General features: G+C 44.3%; 1 protein-coding gene and 1 long non-coding RNA gene across 2 annotated transcripts; one reads left to right on the top strand and one right to left on the bottom strand.

Annotated features, from left to right (window-relative positions):
* Positions 1-1559: 1559 nt before the first annotated feature.
* LOC122769520 (spermatid perinuclear RNA-binding protein-like) lies at positions 1560-18607 on the bottom strand. The gene is made up of 18 exons (XM_044026085.1): positions 18394-18607; positions 14868-15224; positions 13192-13421; positions 12797-12962; positions 12148-12304; positions 8028-8155; positions 7817-7912; positions 7620-7731; positions 7454-7551; positions 5804-5894; positions 5401-5472; positions 4454-4662; positions 4019-4168; positions 3757-3891; positions 3326-3478; positions 2994-3111; positions 2678-2728; positions 1560-1633 (listed from the first exon to the last, which is right to left on the bottom strand). The coding sequence occupies exons 2-18, from the start codon at positions 14868-14870 to the stop codon at positions 1560-1562; spliced, it is 2043 nt and encodes a 680-aa protein (XP_043882020.1). The 5' UTR covers positions 14871-15224; positions 18394-18607.
* Positions 9412-11491, top strand: LOC122769606. The gene is made up of 4 exons (XR_006360451.1): positions 9412-10119; positions 10647-10755; positions 10973-11074; positions 11374-11491. It is a non-coding gene; the product is annotated as an uncharacterized LOC122769606 (long non-coding RNA).
* Positions 18608-20315: the final 1708 nt, after the last annotated feature.

Raw genomic sequence — 20315 nt, 5'->3', positions numbered from 1 at the left:
TCCTGCTCTTGTCCTTTTCCTGCAGAGCAGTGTTCTGTGTCGTCAGAGCTTCAATCTCTGCCTGAGCCTTACACCGGGAGACCTCTGAAAATGTGTTCTTACCTGTAAGGAACTTCTCACGGGCCTGCAGATCCAGCACCGTGTCCAACAGCTCCTTGTTCTCTCTGGACAGGTTTTGCAGTTTCTGGAGCAGTTCTGTTTTCTCCTGTCGCAGAGCCACATTCTCCTCCTGTCCGTTACTTGAGCTGCTTTCCTCCATCGCACGGTGTTGATGCCCATTCATCAAGAACCTCTTCACTTTGGACGCATTACTGCTATGGACTCAGTGGAACACGTGGTGCGAGATGACATCACACAACATCAAAGGAAAGAGTCATTGTTTCCTGGTGAAAGAGACGAGGAAGAGTTTTCTGATTCAAGAGGGAATTATAGCAACAAATCCACTGAATTGCAAAGATTTAGTCTTTTAAAGGCTGTGGTCTTAAACCTTTGATCAGCTGATGAACAGCCTATTTCAGTTTAATGGTTGTTTGCAATAAATTGCGTCCTCAAAATCCTTCTTTCACCTCTTTCCTCAGTAGCCCAGACACACACGGTCTCTGTGTCACTGAATCACTGAATCACTGAATCACATGTATTTCAGTGCTTGCTCCTCAGCGCCGTGAAGTGATTCATTCTGGTCCAATAAACTGACGGAGTCCACATCAGGCAAGAGCCAGCCCGAGGAGCGTGTGTGGTTGCCATGGAGATGACTGAAACTAAAGCCTTAAATTGTCCTCACACAAGTCTTTAAGACTAAAGACAGTTAAGGCCCAGCTTTTGGGGGTGACACGGATTCAGGATGATTTAAAAATCGATGTAAATAATGTAAACTGTGATCATGTGGCGTTTGTGTACACTGTTGTTTGTCGTCTTGACTTCTAATTAGAATTAGCTGATGTGACGTCTCACTGTCCGTCTGATATACGATGACGTGCCTCATCTTGGACAGAACCGCTCTGTGACGGGGAAACCTGTGAGTGAGTGAATGAATGAATGTTTCACAACGTGACACAAAGGAAGTTTCCACTTCAGACAACTGGAACACACTGACTCTTGACAAAAGTTATATTTATTAACATTATTTTAACCATTTTAACAGATGCTACTTTGTTCAAATGGAGGAAATGTTTGTGGTGAAATAATCCAGTAAAAAAAATGATTTAAAAGTCATTTAAAATGATTTTTGTTAACTTGAAATCTGGATTTAAAACACTGGGTCATTAAATACAATCAACATACAGTAATATAAGACGTATTTAACTGTCGTGTACACAACGATGCTTCTTCAGCACTACTGTATTTACATTTACACTTATGCACTTTAATAATTATAATAATAATGTTGTTTACCTCTACGTTCAAACTCACAGACCAACGTCCACATGTCTCATAAATGTCATATTTACAGTCATCGTTGGACAGGAAATGTCTTTGATAATATTGCTTTGTGTTTTATTCATGTCTCTGCAGCAGCAGCAGCACTCACACCGCTGCTGCTCACATATGGGGGGGCGGGGTCAGAAAAGATCCCGAGAGCCCAGGTGGATGATGATGGCTGGATCATGTATAAGGCTGCCAAAGTACAGACCGCCTGCAGAGACGAGAGCAGCAACAACAGGAGTTACCACAGAGGTGGACACAGACAGAGAGGTGGACGCAGACAGAGCGGTGGACACAGACAGAGAGGTGGACGAGACAGAGCGGAGGACACAGACAGAGCGGTGGACGAGACAGAGCTGGACACAGACAGACACAGAGGTGGGACGAGACAGAGAGGTGGACGAGACACAGAGGTGGACACAGACACAGAGGTGGGACGAGACAGAGCGGTGGACACAGACAGAGGAGACAGAGCGGACACAGAGAGGGTGGACGAGACAGAGCGGTGGACACAGACACAGAGGTGGACACAGACACAGAGGTGGACGAGACAGAGAGGTGGACGAGACACAGAGGTGGACACAGACACAGAGGTGGGACATAGACAGAGAGTTGGACACAGACACAGAGGTGGACACAGACAGAGTGGTGAACAGAGGTGGACACAGACACAGAGGTGAGGACACAGACACAGAGGACTTGGAGAGGTGGACACAGACAGAGACATAGACAGAGAGTTGGACACAGACACAGAGGTGTGGACGACACAGAGGTGACACAGAGGTGGACATAGACAGAGTTGGACACAGACAGAGAGGTGGGACACAGACACAGAGGTGGACACAGACACAGAGGTGGGACACAGACACAGAGGTGGACACAGACACAGAGGTGGAGACAGACACAGAGGTGGACACAGACACAAGAGGTGGGACACAGACACAGAGGTGGGACACAGACAGAGTGGTGGACACAGACACAGAGGTGGATTCTAGACAGAGAGGTGGACGCAGACACAGAGGTGGACACAGACACAGAGGTGGACATAGACAGAGAGTTGGACACAGACACAGAGGGACACAGACACAGAGGTGGACACAGACACAGAGGGACAGACAGAGAGTTGGACACAGACACAGAGGTGACACAGAGGTGGACACGGACACAGAGGTGGACACAGACACAGAGGTGGACACAGACACAGAGGTGGAGACAGACACAGAGGTGGACACAGATTGTTGGTTCTTGATCTTACCATAGGCAGGGAGTGCAGCGGTGGGGCTGTAGCTGTAAGGAGCAGTGAAACCTGGAAAATCACAGGATTTATTAGTTTGTCCCCAGTACAAATGTTTGGTTTACACATGGTCCACGATACCAATAATATCACGATACAGTGTTTCTGTGATAATCAATCATACTGCGATACATGACGATGTCTGTCTGACTGAAGAAAACAAAAATGTTAACGTGAGAAGTACAGGATTTCTCCTTTTTATACTCAACACCGAGAAAGGTCAAAGGTCATGAACTAGGCTGCACATGTGTATTGTATCATGGGGTTTTCCTCTCACCTGGGGGCAGGTAACTGTGTGTGGGGGCAGAGCTGATGTACGGAGATCTGGGGATGACGGGGAGTCGCGGTGGTCTGAGGACGGGCAGAGTCAGCACCGACGTCACCGCTCGCTTTGGCTGCACAAACACAGACGACGTGAGTGAGTGAGTGAGTGAGTGAGTGAGTGTCGCGACCTCAGGGTCCTGACTGCTTATCCTTGTGTGTGTGTGTGTATGTTTTGAGTGAATGACGTGTGTGTGAGAGTCCTGGTGGATCCTGGGATCCTTGAACCACTCGAGCTCTCATTATTCATGTCATAAACGGTGCGCGACGAGTGTCACGTCTTCTCACCGGAGGACTCACCGCGCTGATGACTCGTCGCTTCTTGTTGCTCGTAGATTCGGGTCCAGAGAACAAAGTGTTCAGAGCGGCGAGCGCAGCACTGGCTTTGGCCACTTTCTTATTGGGACCCGTTCCCCGGAAAAGCTGCTTGTCCACCTCCACCTGTGACATCACACAAAAACAAACTGCTTTCACTGCCACAGCTAATGGCTAAAATCAAGTGTCTTACTGTTTTTAGTCTTCTAGACTGACTTTTAGTGATTTTAATGTTATTATTCAGCCTCTGAAATGATGTCATGTTATGCTATGTCCTTCATCTGAGGGCTTTGTCGGACCGGAGTCATTTACTTTATGTTTTCCGTCTTTCTCCAGGTACTCGAGGTACTATCACTGTAAGAGACGAGATCTGAACACAGACATGTGGAGCTTTGTGTTTGTACCTCTATGATGAAGCGCTTGTCGTAGCTGTTGCCGCTCTCTGAAATCAGCTCGTACTTGAGGCCGCGGCGTTTCTCGTTCAGCTCCATCACCGGGTTTTTACCTCCGGCGGTCAGTATGGGACCAGGAGCTCTGGACTACAAACACAAGTAGACGTTTGAGCGCTGCCCACCCCTCTCACAGAACTTATCACACGGTAGTCTAAAAATGATGTGCAGTTTTTTAATAAAGTAAACGACCAGAGGATTAAAGTTCCAGTGTCACCTCTGCTGTGTCTGTGGAGGAGATGACGGAGCTGGAGCTGGAGCTCGTCGACATCCGGTCGTTCTTCCCTTCACCGTCAGACTTTTCGTCCAAGCTCAGGGAGTCTGCGTCTCCATCGCTGCTGAGAATGTGTCCCAGAGCCTGCAGAGCCTGAAGGAGGAGCAACACACACACACACACACACACACGGAATGTGTCCTCACTAAGATATAAAAACAAGTTTGTGTGTGTGACTTAAAGTGGCAAATTTTATTTTGACCAACAGTCCAAACCTGTAAGAAACTGAATTACTGTGAAATTAAACCTGAAATGAAACGACAGAAATCCAATTCCCCAGTGACTAGAGTAGCCTTTAGACATCGGTGCAGTCCCACACTCACCCTGCGTTTGTTTCTGCTTTCACACAAAGGAAACACAGAAGAAAACATGAAAAACCTTGAGAGCCAGCTGGATCTTGGCGGTCCTCTTGGAGTTCCCCGTAGCCTGGTAGGTGGTTCCCTGGATCTCCACACACATGGTGAAGACTGGAGCGTGGACCGGGCCGGACTGAGACAACAGGCGGAAATGAAGACCTGGGCGGATCTGATTGAGACGCATCAGTGCGTTCATGGGGTGGTTCGGGTCCGTCATTCTCCAGTCCAGGACTAAAGGTGAGGACAGACGTGTTTATTTGTCAACATTGGAGGGAAAACTCCAATATATATATATATATATATATATATATATATGTATGTATAAATATATATATATATATGAATGTGTACATATATATATATACTTATACATATATATTTACTCACACAATATACAATCTGCAGTGAGTGTATGAGAAAGCAGGTGGCGCTGTCCTTGGTGCTGAAAGTAAGTGCATGTGGAACAGTTACAGACTAACTTAATACTAATAACAAGTGAAGGAATACTCCGGAATAATCTGTGCATTCAACTGTTAAATAATCCTCATCCAATCTAAAATCTAAAGACGCGTGTCTGACACATAAGCTAACAGCTAACAGCTAACAGGTCGCTAACATGAGGAACATGGTGGACGACCCACATGTGACTTACTGTGATTTATCATCTTGTCCTACATTTTAAAATGTGGTCCAGGTGAGTGACGTGTGTGGAGGTGTGGAGACAGAAAGGAGGTGTGGCCATGTGTAAGACAGAGAGCAGTGGACTTTTTAACCAGATAGTTTGAAGCAATTTTGGAGAGCGAGAAAAAGCCAGAGGAATGGAGAAGAAGTGCAGAGACGACAGAGGTTTATTTGACTCTAAATGGGACAAATCATGGTTTTACTGACTGTTAAAGTCCTCATTTATTTTCATGACGGACACGTTTACCTTCCACAGTGTTTGATACATTTGTTTCTTCAGGTTTCTACCTTTTATCCTTTTGATGAAGTCTCTGTCATGTGACCTGATGTCGTCCCGAAGCCTCTTCTGACAGCAGCCACCTACACACACACAGAGACACACAAAGAGAGGGAGACACACACACACAGAGAGACACGCACGCACACAGAGACACCATTATGCAACGTCACTGAGTTCAAACTGAAAAACAACATGAACCAATAATAAGATGAGACATGTCACAAAGACGTTTGTTTGCTTTAGTTGTGAGTTCAAATATTGTAATTCCAGCAGAAATGAACGTGGTGAAATGTTGTGAAAGTCGATCACTGTTGAGAGATTCTTCCATCGTCCTCACGCTGTCTCCACGTCCATGTGTGTACAATTCACAGGTGATGAAAGGAGGAGGAGCGATACGACACAAACACACACCTGACAGCCCTGGTGACGACGTGCTGGCAGCTAAAGGATCCATATCCAAGACTTTGTAAAGTTGTCCAAAGGCATGAAGGCGTAATGCGTGCTGAAACACACACACACAGACACACACACACACAGTAAAGATGCACCAGTGAATTGGTAAAGCAGCAGAAACCGCATTCATCCTGTCATCAATGCGCCTTAATTATTGAAGCCTGTGCAAGTGTGTGTGTGTTTACTAGTTACCATTTAAGGACTTATTCTGGCATAAACACCGACCTTATAAGGACCAGTAGTTCTCGTGAAGAATGGTTAAGATTAGGTAGAATGTTTTGTTTAGGCTGTCTAAGTGTGTGTGTGTGTGTGTGAGATTCTGCTGGAACAAACTCTGAAATATTCAGGGGAGGAAGAAACACTCAGAGGCCAAAGATGGAGGAGGAAGAGGAAAAAAAGACAGAAAATTATTTCCAATTTCAGGCACGTTCCATCAGACTCTGTTGTGAAACAAGACGCTGAGCGGGAGGGAGGGAGGGCGATACATTCGAGGACGTCTATCTAGAGCCCACATTTTCAGCCTGAGGGTGGACTTTGTTGTTCTGCAGCGACGGCTGTAGCGTTGTCAGGGAGGGAAGAGAAGTGTTCCCACACTTATTATGAGGTTATTAAGCCGTTCATCACACCTGCGCGGCACCAAAGGCCTGCGTATCCAAGGTCAACGTCCGGTTGCTCTGCTATTTATAGAGCAAACGTGAGCTCAGGGCTGTCAGTGGAGCACGAGGAGACGTGAGGAGACCTTACTTTCCTCGAGAAACTGCTGACTCTGGCATGATGGGTGTTGTGGAGGTGCACCCTGGTGAGATGTCTCCTGACTAATGATCGCAGTAAATGTCTGCAGCTGGTTTTTACGGCAGGGAAACGGGAAGTGGAGTTTATGTGTTCCAAGGAGCGCGGGGTGGGGTCGGTGGAGGCGTCCAGACACACGGACCTGAAAACAAAGACTTCATGTTGGGTACGCTAAGTTTTTGTTTTTTTTACAGGACGGAGAGTGAGACGCCTGCACACACCTCCCAGGTGGGGATAGGGAGTGGAAAAACCTGCTTGTTCAGCATTTTGGTGACAGAAAATGTGCTTTGTCTCCCTGCACTACAGCTGTATACACACAAACACTCCCTCACTCACGTCTGAGAGTATCCACTCCAGACTAATTCATGTATAAAACACACTTACAAACAACACTGTTGACCACAGTGCTGCACAACGGGAAGTGATGAGGCCTAACATGAAGTCTGCTGATCAGCTGATCTACTTTTCTGTATGCGGACTCTGAAGTTAAGTCAGTACTGCACGAGTGTTCATGGTTTATCGACTTTATTTGGCTGGATTTGAGCTTATTTTCTTTTCTTTATTTGTTTTTTAGCTCTTACAGTGTATTCTGGAGTGAACAAAAATAAAAACCACCAATACCCGCTGCTGTTGCCTAGCAACATACTTCAGGACAAAAACAAAACCCGACATGAATTTGTAAGGGTGCTCGTCATCATTTTTGGCAGAACAGCCAGGTTTGATGTCAGACACACGTGAAGGAACAGATTATTAAGAAATGCTGAATGAATACGTTTATCACTGTGGCTGTTGGGTTAAAATCTCTGTGGAAGCGCTCACCTGTGCACTGTGTGTGACGGCGTCTGCCTGCTGAGCGCTGAGGTCACACAGGACGTCTGTAGGGTCCCACTCGCAGGGGTCGGACACTCCCGGACCTCCTGTGGACAAAGCAGCACATCAGTGACTTAGGGTGGAGTCCGGACAGAGACGTAGAGCGATCACTGACCTGGCAGCAGAATCCCTGAGGCGATGCATTCAAAGACACGACGCAGAGCTTCACCTGGACCCAGAGGCCTGTTACAGGTGGCGATGGCCTTTTCACAGATGAGCTCCAGCGGCTGCAGACGTGCAGAAGGAGGTAAGACACCGGACACGACACACAGTTCACTGCACACACCCTGTGATACCACGGCCATCGCTCACCCATCCTTTGAGAGGCTGCCACGCGGGACGTCTGTTGCACATGTCTCTGAGGATCCTCAGGACGATGATGCAGGACTTGAGATCTGTGACTCTGGCCTGACGGAGCACACGTCACGGACATACAGTAATGAGGAGCATTTTAAAAAAGCCGTATGTGATATCTTCTTTTATAATCAGTGTTGGACTGAATCCGTAATCCCGATGAGCTCACCTGGAACCATTTGGCGCGTCGAAGCGAAGCCAGCGCTGCCCGGCACTTGTGCCTGTCCAGGACATCTTCCTCCTCCTCTTCTTCTTCCTCCTCCACCACCTGTTTGTCCACGTCCTGACTTCCGTCCTCTGCAGAGAGGGACAGGGTGAGACAGGACACACTGAGCGTGACCATACTAACTCCACACACACAGACACGCAGGCAACAGGGTCGGCGTTATTAGGCAAATCCACCGATCTGACCAGATTAGCGGATTACAGATCAGATCAGGGGCCACGGAATTCAGATTAGTGTGCTATCAGTTATAGCAAAGGATAGAAATTAAAGCATGGTGAGGACTTGGGACCGGAGGCCAGATTGAATATTCTATAAGATAAGATTTATGAAAACAAGAGGAGGGACAAAGCACACACACACAAAAGCTCTTTTTTAAGTGTGCGTGTCGTATGAGACACAGACACGTGATGCTGACTGGGCCAAGATCGAGTCTTACTCTCAGTGTAAACACGGCTCAAAATGGAAAAGATGGATACATGGGAAAAAACTGAATAGAATATATATATCATAAAAGAATATATATCAGTTTCTCTCTGTGTCCCCACTGGCAGCCATGTTGTCACTGAGAGCAGAGTAAACATGGAGTCTGAGTCACTATCTCATGACTCTACGATCACTTTATGTTACTCAACAGTTGTTTTTGTTTACCCCGCTGCTATTTGCACTGATGTTTATGTTTGAATAAAACAGTCGCTTCACACCGGCTTCCTGTGGGGGAGCGCGACTGCCATGACTGGAGGCCGAGCCACGGGAGGCCAAGAGCAGAGAAAGACTGACAGCAGAAAACAACAACGACATCGTAAACATCTGAAAGTGAGAAGACCACCCTGGAAAGAAAGTGAAGGGAAACAGACTGCAAAACCACAGTGCTCAGCGCGCGCACACACACACACACACACACGTCCCACCGCAGTGGAATCACAGCCCTATGATGACCTTTTATGGTTCAGAGGTCAGAGTCAGAGACAAACACAGGAGCTGATGTTATAGACGCAGGTTTTCATCACTCTGAGACCAGTGAGTGAAGATCTGCATGTTCTGTCCCTGTGTCTGTGGCTAATGGAACACACAACACAGTGTTGTAGTTCATCATTATGAGTTTATCTCACACTTTGCAGGTTCCTCTCGGTCTTTGCACAAATCAATACTGAAGTGAATCTTAAAAACAAAAGCATTAATAAAACATCAACAGTCTTTAGCACCACCACCGGGTGATAAGAATCTCATTATATCAGAAGGTCATTTTTTGTTGTTGTTTCAACCACCTGACGTCAAATTATTTTATTTTTATTTATTTTGGTCGTGTATTCACATCATTTTCTATTGTGAACCACCCCAAATTGTTTTCTATTGTAAATAGGTTCCACATAATTATTTTCCATACCATACCTTTTTGTTTCCCTGGGGAGTAATTTGACGTTGCACCTGTGTGTCTCGCTTCAGTGAGCACTGACGTGCGGAGCTGGTAAATTATGTTTACATCTCTCTCCCTTTGATTATTCTAACAAGCTTTTTGTTTGTCGCTCTTAAACAATGCTATCATAATGTACACTGCTTTGTGTCGTGCTGTTAACTTTCAGTTTGTTCAATTGTTGTAAAAAAACTGACTTGTATGTTTTAATTGAACGACGCTGAAGTTAGCATCCGGTTCAGCACTTAAGGGGAAAGTTAAGGGGAAATTAACTTAACGTGCAATGCGACTGTTTTCCACTGATTGTCTGTTTTTTGTGACAATTCTTGGTGTGAAAACATTTTAGTTAAGACATTAACTTTGCCTGACACCCACTATTGTATTTGTGAAACTTTAATTTTCGGAGGCTAACTTTAGCGTCGTGTTAATTGATGCGTGGATTAGCTTAATGCTAGCGGCAGTTATTAAGGGTTTCCTGGTCGCGTGAGTTTGAGCATGGGTTCAAAACACCACACCTTGAATGCCGCTGTATGATTAATACAATTATTTTTCTTTAATATGTAGAGTGGAGACAGATACTGGGAATTGTGGACTGTGTGTGACGCATGTGCTCCCTTTGAAAAGGTATGTATGATGAGGTTTTGTCATAGCTTATTTAAAAAAAATGTAAATAAAGAATTGATGGGAGTGAGAGAAAAATAAGGCAATTTTTGCTATTTGCTTATGTATATATTTTATATCCTGTTTATTTAACTCATCTCTTTGAAACTGTTTTGTGCTTTATTTACAATTAATAATTTCCACATGTATTCATAAATGGTTTTGAATTTATGGAGCTATAGTGAGCACTGACACTCAGGGCTGAGTGGAGTGAGATACTGTGCATTGTGGACTGAGTCAGATGCCTGTGCTTTCTGTTTCCTCTGAAAAGGGGAATAAATCCTCCAGAACTCAACTCCTGTGTGTGCTTCACTCAATAAAATACAACGCAGAAACTCATTGGTTACATACACGTGTACTCTTGTACACCAGTGAAGACTTTGTTTTAATAAATAAACAGTAACTGATTCGTCTCATGTCACTTTGGTTTCTCTCAAACTTTGACTGAGTGTAATGCTCTTTCATTTTACCATGTGTGAAATAAATGACAGTGACAGGACACTTAGTGTCCAGCTGTCTGGTCAACAGACGCTGGCTTATTCCAAGAACAACACAGCAGGTCCTAAAAGATGAAGTCATCTCCAGAGGCAGGACACAAAGGTAAGGATACACCCCTTAAATTCTCCTTAACAGCATTAGCTTAAGGGAATTTTGATTATTTACCAATCATATTAATTCACTTAACACCATTTCTATAGGATGTCATTCTCAGCCAATAAAACTGAGAGAGAGAGATGTGAACATTGGCTGCTGGGTAATGAAGACATTTTTCCCTTTTTAATCTGTGAACTGGTTATTGACTGTTTCGTCGCTGAAGCCCAGAGATTCCAGCTGCTGCGTGGTGACCAGAGAGAGGTTGGTCCACTTCAAACCTGCAGAGCTACAGGAAATCAGTGGATATCTGAGGTGGATATCAAAGGTCAGTAAGACGGTTTTACTCGTCAACACATTCCTTGAGGAGGAAGGTGGAGGCACAACATGGTTACATACAAAAACAGATTAAATAAAACCGACTCCTAAAATCGATGATAGATGAAGACGCATGTGTTGCTTTGTGAAAGATTTCCTCTCCAACATTATAAATGTTCAAACCGTTGCCTCATCAACGAATTTACTGAGAGTGAGCTCTAACTGCCACAAAGTTTAGTTTTCTGCTATGTTTATCTCATGGCGAGATAAAGCAGATTAACTGGTTTTGTTTTTTTTCTTTTGTTCCAGGTTGCAGCCACGTTTGAATGAGTCCACATCCACGTCCCCTCGCTGCCTCACAGAGAAGCAGACAGAGCAATTATCTGTGTATATAACACACTGACTAAATATCTCAAACAACCCAGCTTCAACAAACCTGTATCATCCCTTTAACGTGAACCCAAAGTGAAAGGGTTGGGTTGGTTTACAGCTGAAAAAAACCTTCTTTGCTGGATTTGTGTGAAGAGGTTTAGTCTCATTTGCTGTCGTCAAAAACACAGACTAATGGCAGCTCTGTCTTATTTCTCTCCAAGTTGTGGGAGAAACAGATCCTGTGGAGGCTCTGATCTCACGGCCCAACCTACAGTATAAAACACCTGACACAGCCCACGGGTGCACAAGAAATCTGTGTTTTTCCACAGATAAATTCATCAACCTAAATTCATCAACCTAAAATCAGACCCAAAATGTCTGTTTAAAGGCACAACCTTCCTGATATAAACCTAAATCTCAGTTGATGAATCAATACAGAACGACACCTGAGACGACGTCTCCTTCGGTCACCTCACATCAGCTCTCTCCACCACACTTTACTCAGATCCATTTCCTTGTCCTTTTTTCCGCTTGTTCACCTCTCAGCTTTCAATCGCTTCGACGTATGATCCTCCACATCACCCCCGCGTTGTCTCCCATTTCCAGCTTTGGTTACACTTTCCTTCATCCCTTCATAAATTCCTGTAAGTCCCTTCCACTCTCGCCCTCTGTTGTCTTATGAGGTCAAATGAAGGCAGGAGAAGTCAGTACCTTGGTCTGTGTTGCTGTGCTGCTGCTGCTGCTCCTCCCGCCAGGCTGAGGAGGAAAGCGTGATCTTTAGGGCAAGTTCAGGGCTTCTGGTGCTGCCGACCCAGATCGCTGCCTCGGGGACACACGACCGCACCTCGTATTTGTCGTCCGTCATCGTCTGTCATGAAGAATCACACGTTCAGTACAGATCAAACAGGAAGAAGAACATGAACAGAGTCACACTGAGCTGATCCGTCATTTTTCTATGCACAGACATTTTAATAAGTTTAAATAAAATTAAAAAAGAAATAATATAAGTTTATAATACATTTACTTTAACTGTAGAGATAAACTATTCTATATCATATTAAATAGGATTGTTGGATAAAGACTGAGGTCAGGGTTGGACCCTGAAAATAGTCACTTTTTTATCAGTTCATGGTTTTCTGTTTGTGACTATTGTTGACGTATAATATTGTGATGTGTTACATCTATGATGAGCTGTTGAATAAGACGCCACACTACAAAGCTGTGATGCTGATTCACTGATCCTTTATGGTGCATCATATTTATTTAAGAAACTGTGTAATCATCAAACATCGGTGAAGACACAGACGTTAACCTTTATCTGATCTCTGTTCTGTTCTGGAGGTTTGGCGCACGTCTGTACCTGGATCTGCAGCGGCAGGTTGGCACTGATCGTGTACAGCAGCAGTTTGGTGGGTTTCTCTCTGCACATCAGAACCAGCTCCAGGTCCATGTCTCCTTTGATCAGCAGGCCTTTGGCCACCAGGCTGACGCGTGTCACGCCGCACAGCACCAACGTATGGTCCAACCTGAGGACAGATGGACGTCAGACAGTTTACAGGTGAGAACACAAAACACAAACTTTTCCTGCTCCGGGCGATGAGACGGTGCACCATCTGCTCTGTCCTGCATCTCTACACGGCAAACTGAACAAGATTGGATTTTTCACTTCTAATATTGTCTTATATCAGTGGAGTGTGTGACATTTCCCTTTTTTAAGGATCCATTAAATTATCTATTGTCTAAAAGCAGACGTACTTTGTCTCGGCAACGCTGGCCTCCACCGCGTTGTTCCCTGACTCATTATCAGAGGTGGTCTTTCCTGAGGATTTATTTAGGCCATCCATCCAATCAGAGACCTTCTTGAGGGCTCCCTCCACAGTGGACACCAGAGTCTGCACGGCCTCCAGCTCCTCCGGGGACGGATAGATGCTGGCATGCTTGGCCATGACGTGGCGGTCGTCATTTGCGAACGACCGGAGCAACCTCTGAATTCAGAAGAAGGCACACATTAATTATATAATAAAACATCAAATATGGTCTGCATCGCAGCGACAGACTGTGTGCAAAGATTACAGATTATAGAGCTAGTGCAGAACGCATTCCTCATTCATCCAAACAACGTCAAAGTGGGCACGGCACGTACTGGTGCTCTCAGTGTGTCGCCACCTGCCAAGTTTGAAGCCTTGGACAGTTCTGCAGAGACAGTTTAGTTTGACTGTCTGTGTGTAGTCATCTGTCTCTGGAGCTGAACATGAAAGACATTTTGATTTTTCAATCGATCGTGTTCATCCTAACGAGAGTGTAAACGTCACGAGGAAACACTTTTTTTAGTTTTTATAAAGAATAAAACAAAACCTGATGCATTTCACTACAAAGTCCAGAGCAAATTACACAAGAGTTCTCCCACCTTCATGCTGTCATCTGTCTATTATCTGTCCTCCATGTCCTCCTGACTGTGAGCGACGACTCTACTCTCCTTTTAATTTCATTTGCTCCATCACTGCAGCTTTCTGATCGATTACCACAAAACTAATGTGACTGATTGATCACCTCAGCAGGATCAATTTACAGTATTTATACTGGTGTAATAAATGTTAACAGAACACTATTAATATATGAAGTCAAAACTTTGAGGTGTGTCACAAAGCGTCAGGATCTCAGTGAGGAGAGATCCGCTGCTGTTTCCTCAGCTCAGAGTCCCTCTGTCTGTCTGTCCGTGTGTGGTTCAGTAACAGATGCTAGTACTTCACATTAATATTTATGATAAGAGCTCTGTTTTACAATCCTGACTTCATCGGTCCGCTAGCCAAGCATCACAGTAGTGTTTCAGTCCAAGGTCGAACTGCTCTCTCTCAATCACTCTTCCTCTTCTACTCTACTTAGCCCCTCTCCTCCCTCTCCTCCCTCTCCTCCTCCCACCTGCACCACATAAGCGCCCTTCATTACGATGAGTTATTTATGACACTTTAATAATTGATAGACACAAGTCTCGGGGAGCTGTGAATGTCAAACAGGATGACCTGGCTAACCTGGCTGTGTAGCAGCACAGACACAGGCCAAACATTAACAACATCTCCAACATCAAGATTAACAGCTGGTAGACGAAGATAATAACATACAAGGCTTTTATTAATTCTATGGAGGATTTCCCTATCCTGTTACTACGATTACTATCCTGTCACCTAGCAACAGAGTTGCAGCTGGGAATACTGGAGATCATTATTAGCATCAAATAAAGTTTGATTTTTAATATGTGTACCACTAGCTTTTAAATGAGCTGGAGGCTGTCATTTGCTAGTTGCATTATTTAAATGAAACTGGGCAGTTGCTGGGCTCTGTGATTCCCGATGTGATCCACAGTGTGGTCAACATGTCAACACCATACATGAATGTGTTTACTGTCTTGAGAGACAGATGTAGAGGATGCTCACCATGTCCAGGCTGAAGGGGAGGAAGGTCTAGGTGAGGATCGAGGTCCTGTTACTCCGCCTCCTCATGTAGTCACACATCTCTCTCTTCATGTAGTCAAACGTCTCTTTTCAGGTAGTCACTCGTGTCTTCACATGTAGTCACACCTCTCTTTTCATGTAGTCACTCGTGTCTCTTCATGTAGTCACACGTCATGTAGTCACACATCTCTCATGTAGTCGCACATGTCATGTAGTCACTCATGTCTCTTCATGTAGTCACACATGTCATGTAGTCACCAGTCTCTCTTCATTTAGTCGTGTCTCTCTTCATGTAGTCACTCATGTCTCTTCATGTAGTCACTCGTCTCTGCTGTTTTACTGTAGGAAGAAAAAAAAAAACTGCAATCAAAAGATGAGTGAGTGAATTGTCCTCTACATCAACCTCATTTTCATCCATTTGTTACCCAGAATGTGGTTGATCCAAAATTTACAGCTTCTAAGTTGTTCTCAAACAGACAACCACATGTGGTGAAACCGTGTGTGGTGAAACCGTGTGTGGTGAAACCGTGTGTGTTGTAACCGTGTGGTGAAACCGCGTGTGGTGAAACCGCGTGTGGTGATACCGCGTGTGTTGCCGTTAGAATAGAGAGCACCGGTGATGCTGCTGTAAAACACCCCAGAGGACTCGATGGGATTGAGTTGAGCGTCATTAGATTCTTCTTCACCTTGACCTGGTGTGTGCTACCACTGATCTGCCTTAATCTCTGAAACTGTCCACTAAAATGATGACTGTTGGGACACAATAATTACCGATCCACATGCTGAGGTTTCTTGTCTTTCAAAGCCTCACATCCCTGTCCCCTGCTCTGTTTTGGGACACAAACTCAGCAGCAATCCACTACATTTACAACTGCTCAATAATGGAGGGCATTGCCCCGCGTTAGAGAAGCAGGAACACAACACAAGAATGCTAACGAGCCTCGCGCTCACATTTGGAGAAGCAGAAAAGAGTGAGCTGTGCTTTGATGACGCGTCTCCTCTTCACCTTTCTGCTGCATCTTTAAGACAGAAAAATAACCTTTTTTAACCGACCTGCAATTCCACAGCATCACAGGTCAGTACACAACAGAGCAGGAGGAAAAGGCTTAAGAAAGAAACAAGTCACCTCACAGCTAAGTGCACACTGGACATTGTTTCACACGATGGACCAAGGACAACAGGGACTACAGCAGCGTCCCCATCTGATCATTTCTGCTGTAGTTTTTTTTTTAACAAATTCCCCATGTGGCCTCATTTTATAATAACCTTTCATCTCCCTGAAGAGAGGAGGTGATTAAACGAGGATAATTAAAAATACAGCAATGACTTTTTAAGGATGTTGACGGTGCTGTAGCAGTGGCAGATGGTGAGCTCAGCGTGTGACAAAGAGACAGTCTGCATCTAAAAAAGAAGACCATTTTTCTCTCCCCGAATAAAAACAGACAAATGCAGCTCTGGGAGTTGCACAAGACTTCACATCAATAAAAAATGACGACATAAACAGTGGGTGCATTGACTCTCAGAGTCGAGTTTTGTTGTCTGATATCATCGCCATGGGATGGAAAATTAAAATGACACAGTCTAACATCAGTGACAGAAAAACATATATATATATATATATATATATGTATGTATATATATATATATATATATATGTATGTATATATACTGTATACATACATATATATATATATGCAGCTTTCTAAAGACAAGTGCAACTGGAAGTGATGATAAAAACCTAACATCTACAGTGTGTGATGGAAAAGTAACAGTTGTGGGAAAAAGACTAAAAATACAATTGAGCCAAGTGAAAATAATGTGTGAATTATCATGAGGACAAATGGGAATAACACATCTTAATGAACACATCTGCTCTTGTTATACTGAGCCTATTTTCTGCAGGCTTCTAATTAAATGAAACACCAGATCAGAAGAACGTACATGGGGGGGTTGTAGTGGTGATGACCAAATCCACACCACACCACACCACAGCTACATGCATGCTAAAGGTTTTTATCAGACTAAGACAATCCAGTTTTCTTAATGTCATGTAAACATGTTAGTGCAACTAAAATTGAGCCAACCTTAGTCAGACTAACATACCTGGATAATGTGATTCATAGTCTGATTACTCAGACTTGGTGTTCTGCACATGCACCAAAATTTCCTCCAGGGTCTTTGACCCAGAAGTAGAAGATGATGATGTATAAACTGTTGCCAGAAAACAGAACAAACAAACAAGTTCCCCACTAAACAGTCAGTGACAGCCCAAACTGAGTCTGATAAGAATGCTAGATTACGTCTAGTGATGCTCAAGTGTTGCATATTGTCATTTTAATTTCCCGGTTATGTCTTACAATTAGCATTCCATCATCCCATCATCATCTGAAAGAGTCGAGCAGAAACATCAAGGCTGCAGCCAAACGGTCTCCAAAGTGGCTGCGCGATGCCCAGTGCGACTCAGGCCTCTTCAGAGAGCTTCACATTGGTTCTTCCTGTCCTGACATGTCACATGACGGTGTCCACACACTGGTGTGTTCATTAAACACCGCCTGTTTTCATAGATGCACGTCTGCATCCTTGTAAACACATTAAACCTGCAGCCGGGTCCCAGGGCGACCCCCGCTCTCCTGTCAGGCTCCAGTTACTCTTTCTATTTACATTCCTCAGGCTCGGAGGAGCCACCTGCCGCGGTCGGTTGTTGCTCTGATTACAGCGTTACACCAGGCTGAAACCTGAACCGCGGATGTCCACGAGTCTGTATCAGGTTCAGGCAAATGTGGAAACTGTGGAAGCAGAAGCAGCAGCAGCAGAAGTCTGTTTGACTTTTTCTTAACAAATGGTGAAGGTGATGCTTGACCATGAAATCTGTCATAGACTAGTATAGAATCAGTACATTTTATAGATCTGGCAGTGATGATACGTCTCGTTCTCTTAAAGCGTGTTTATAGATGTGTTTGTTCTGTCCGAGCAGTAGCAAGTAAATTCATTTTTTTAAGGTACTGGACAAAGTACTGGAATTAGATGTCAGCGAATCCTAAATGTGGGAATCACTCACTCCCAAAACCATCAGTCCATTAGGAAAATCAGCAATTCTACATCAGTGCACAGGAGTCGACGTTCCAGTCAAGACAGGCTGAGGTAAAACCGCAAACACGTTCTTTAACATACAAGAAACTTAAGCACATTTATTCTAATGTGTGAGCTTTTTCTGTCTCTCCGTGTCCGTCTGTCTCTCAGTGTCTGTCTATGTCATGATATTTTCATAAAATCCTTCCATGTGACGTCATCGTACACAGGTGAGGAAACACACGGCACGTGGGAAGTTCACGGACACATCACGTGAGTGACAAAGTTCACGACACGAGTTTTAATTAGATTGTTTAAAAATCCGCAGTTGGTGTTTATGTCATTGAAAAAGTGGAAGATTTTTCTTTTTATCTCGGGGACAAACGTGCACATGAGCCGAAGTTAACCAAGCCGAGCGGGACATTCGTCCGTGGCTTACCTTCACCGACTGTCCGTCCATCACCCGGACCTGGAGGAGGTGGAGGACCCGGAGGAGGTGGAGGAGAGTGCTGCGGGTGATGTCCACTCCCTCCTTCTCCACTTTACTGTTTCTGTGTCCGGTTTCAGCGGCTCACAGCGTGGAAGTGATGCGGTGAGAGAAGCGGTAGAGGCGGCAAACAGTGCCGAGTCCCCGGTGAGCTGAAGCCCGTGGAGCGGAGGGGGGTGAGCGCGCCATGCGCGCACTGAGCGCTACTGCGAAACAAAGATCGTCAAATGGTAAGACGCTCACTGTGTTTGTGTCCCATCAGCAACACCTGGTAGAAAAACACCAAAGGTACCAAACACACTAACTTAAAACGTACTGAAACTATTACTATTAAACTGATAAACATTAAACATTTTTAACGTAATTCAAACTTTGTGTGGCATAAATACAACAACGTAAAGTGTTTATAATTTTGATTTTTCCAGCAGATACTGTTAATTAAATAAATATGCTGTCAGTGAATGTTTTATTTCTTCAAATTGTCAGAAAAATCTGACTTGAAATTATACAAAATCCAGAAAAGCTTCTTAAAAGATAAATCTTCGTTATGGATCTAAATATTATATTCTATTTTTCCTGGTCCTTAGAATCAGCTGCAGAGTGACACCTCGTACCTTTCTAACATCTCTAAGGTGCCAAAACACAGAAGAGCAGAAGGAGATGCAGGTGAGAAGAGTGTGAGGAGTGAGGATGCTGCGGTGAGTCATAAATGTTTTAATGCAGGATTAAAACAAGCAGACTGGTCTTTTATTACTATTATTTCACTTTAAAATCATCAGAGCAACGGCAGCAATGTGTTTTTTGTGTGTGAATTAAACATTATATAACACACACACACACACACATTGGAGGTCTTTGAACCACTCTTTGTCCAGTCCCTCACCTAGGACCTGTGGTTCTGCTGCAAAGTGCAGGCTTACAGGTGTGTGTGTGTGTGTACTTTTCTGGCATAAACACCAACCTTGTCAGAACCAGTAGTCCTCATGAGGAGCAAAACCTGGTTCTAATGAGGCAGAATGTCATTTCCGTGTAACTGGTCAGGTTTAGGGCTAAGATTTAGTGGTTAGGTTAATGGTAGGATTATTCATTAATGAGTTATGGTTAAAGTGGGTAATAATGCTTTGCTTTGGCTGTTTAAAGGAATGAACGTGGCTTAAGAATAGCTGTGCAAACCTGTGTTTAAACATATTTTCAGAACTTAAGTGTAATGTTTGCCCAGGTCCTCTCTCTGTGTCTCTCTCTCAGATCTCAGGGGAGTGAAGCAAAACAGCGCAAAATATCACAAATAAACCAATACCAGTATACTGTAATATACACCAACTGTAAGTAAAAGTAGACATTTTACAGCTCCCAAATGTGAAGCCTAAAATCAGGATCAGCCTGTGGTGCCTGTACTGCACTGTAAGTCATCAGCTGTGTGCCGTATGCATGTATGTCAGCAGACACTGAACATGTACTGTATGTCAGCATGTATCAGTTGCATTTTGTGCAGTTTAAGGTTTAGGTTTAAGGCATATGGAGAGTAGACTGTAGTTAGAATACAATCTTTTACCAGGATCCACCTAAACACACACACAAGCAGAGCGGGAGATGGATCATTGTGAGAGTCACCTTCATCCTCATCCTCATTCTCATCCTAATCACAAATCCTCCATTTCTCATCTGTCAGATCTAGCCGTCGTCTGCACAGCAGCAGCAGCAGCAGCATTACAACTGAGGCATCAAGATGAAAAAGTAACAGCTCAGCAGGGAAAGGCATCACTGAGGTGCTGTGGACCGATCATTCTTCAGGCCTCTGCTCTTCTGACATTACCGTGAGCTAGAAAACAAGGTAAAAAGATAGTTTTCTTTCTTCAGTTTGTCCGTTTCCCACA

Source organism: Solea senegalensis, linkage group LG5 (genome assembly GCF_019176455.1).
Source record: "Solea senegalensis isolate Sse05_10M linkage group LG5, IFAPA_SoseM_1, whole genome shotgun sequence".
In the NCBI taxonomy this organism is placed as follows: Eukaryota; Metazoa; Chordata; class Actinopteri; order Pleuronectiformes; family Soleidae; genus Solea; species Solea senegalensis.
The sequence above is the reverse complement of the archived record's forward strand: the minus strand, read 5'-3'. Positions and strand labels throughout refer to the sequence as shown.

Coding starts and splice junctions, on each gene's coding strand:
- LOC122769520 (XM_044026085.1), bottom strand. Junction 3,892..4,018: donor CCTCCACAGACACAGCAGAG/GTGACACTGGAA, acceptor TTGTGTTTGTAG/TCCAGAGCTCCTGGTCCCAT. Junction 2,729..2,993: donor ACACAGTTACCTGCCCCCAG/GTGAGAGGAAAA, acceptor GTGATTTTCCAG/GTTTCACTGCTCCTTACAGC.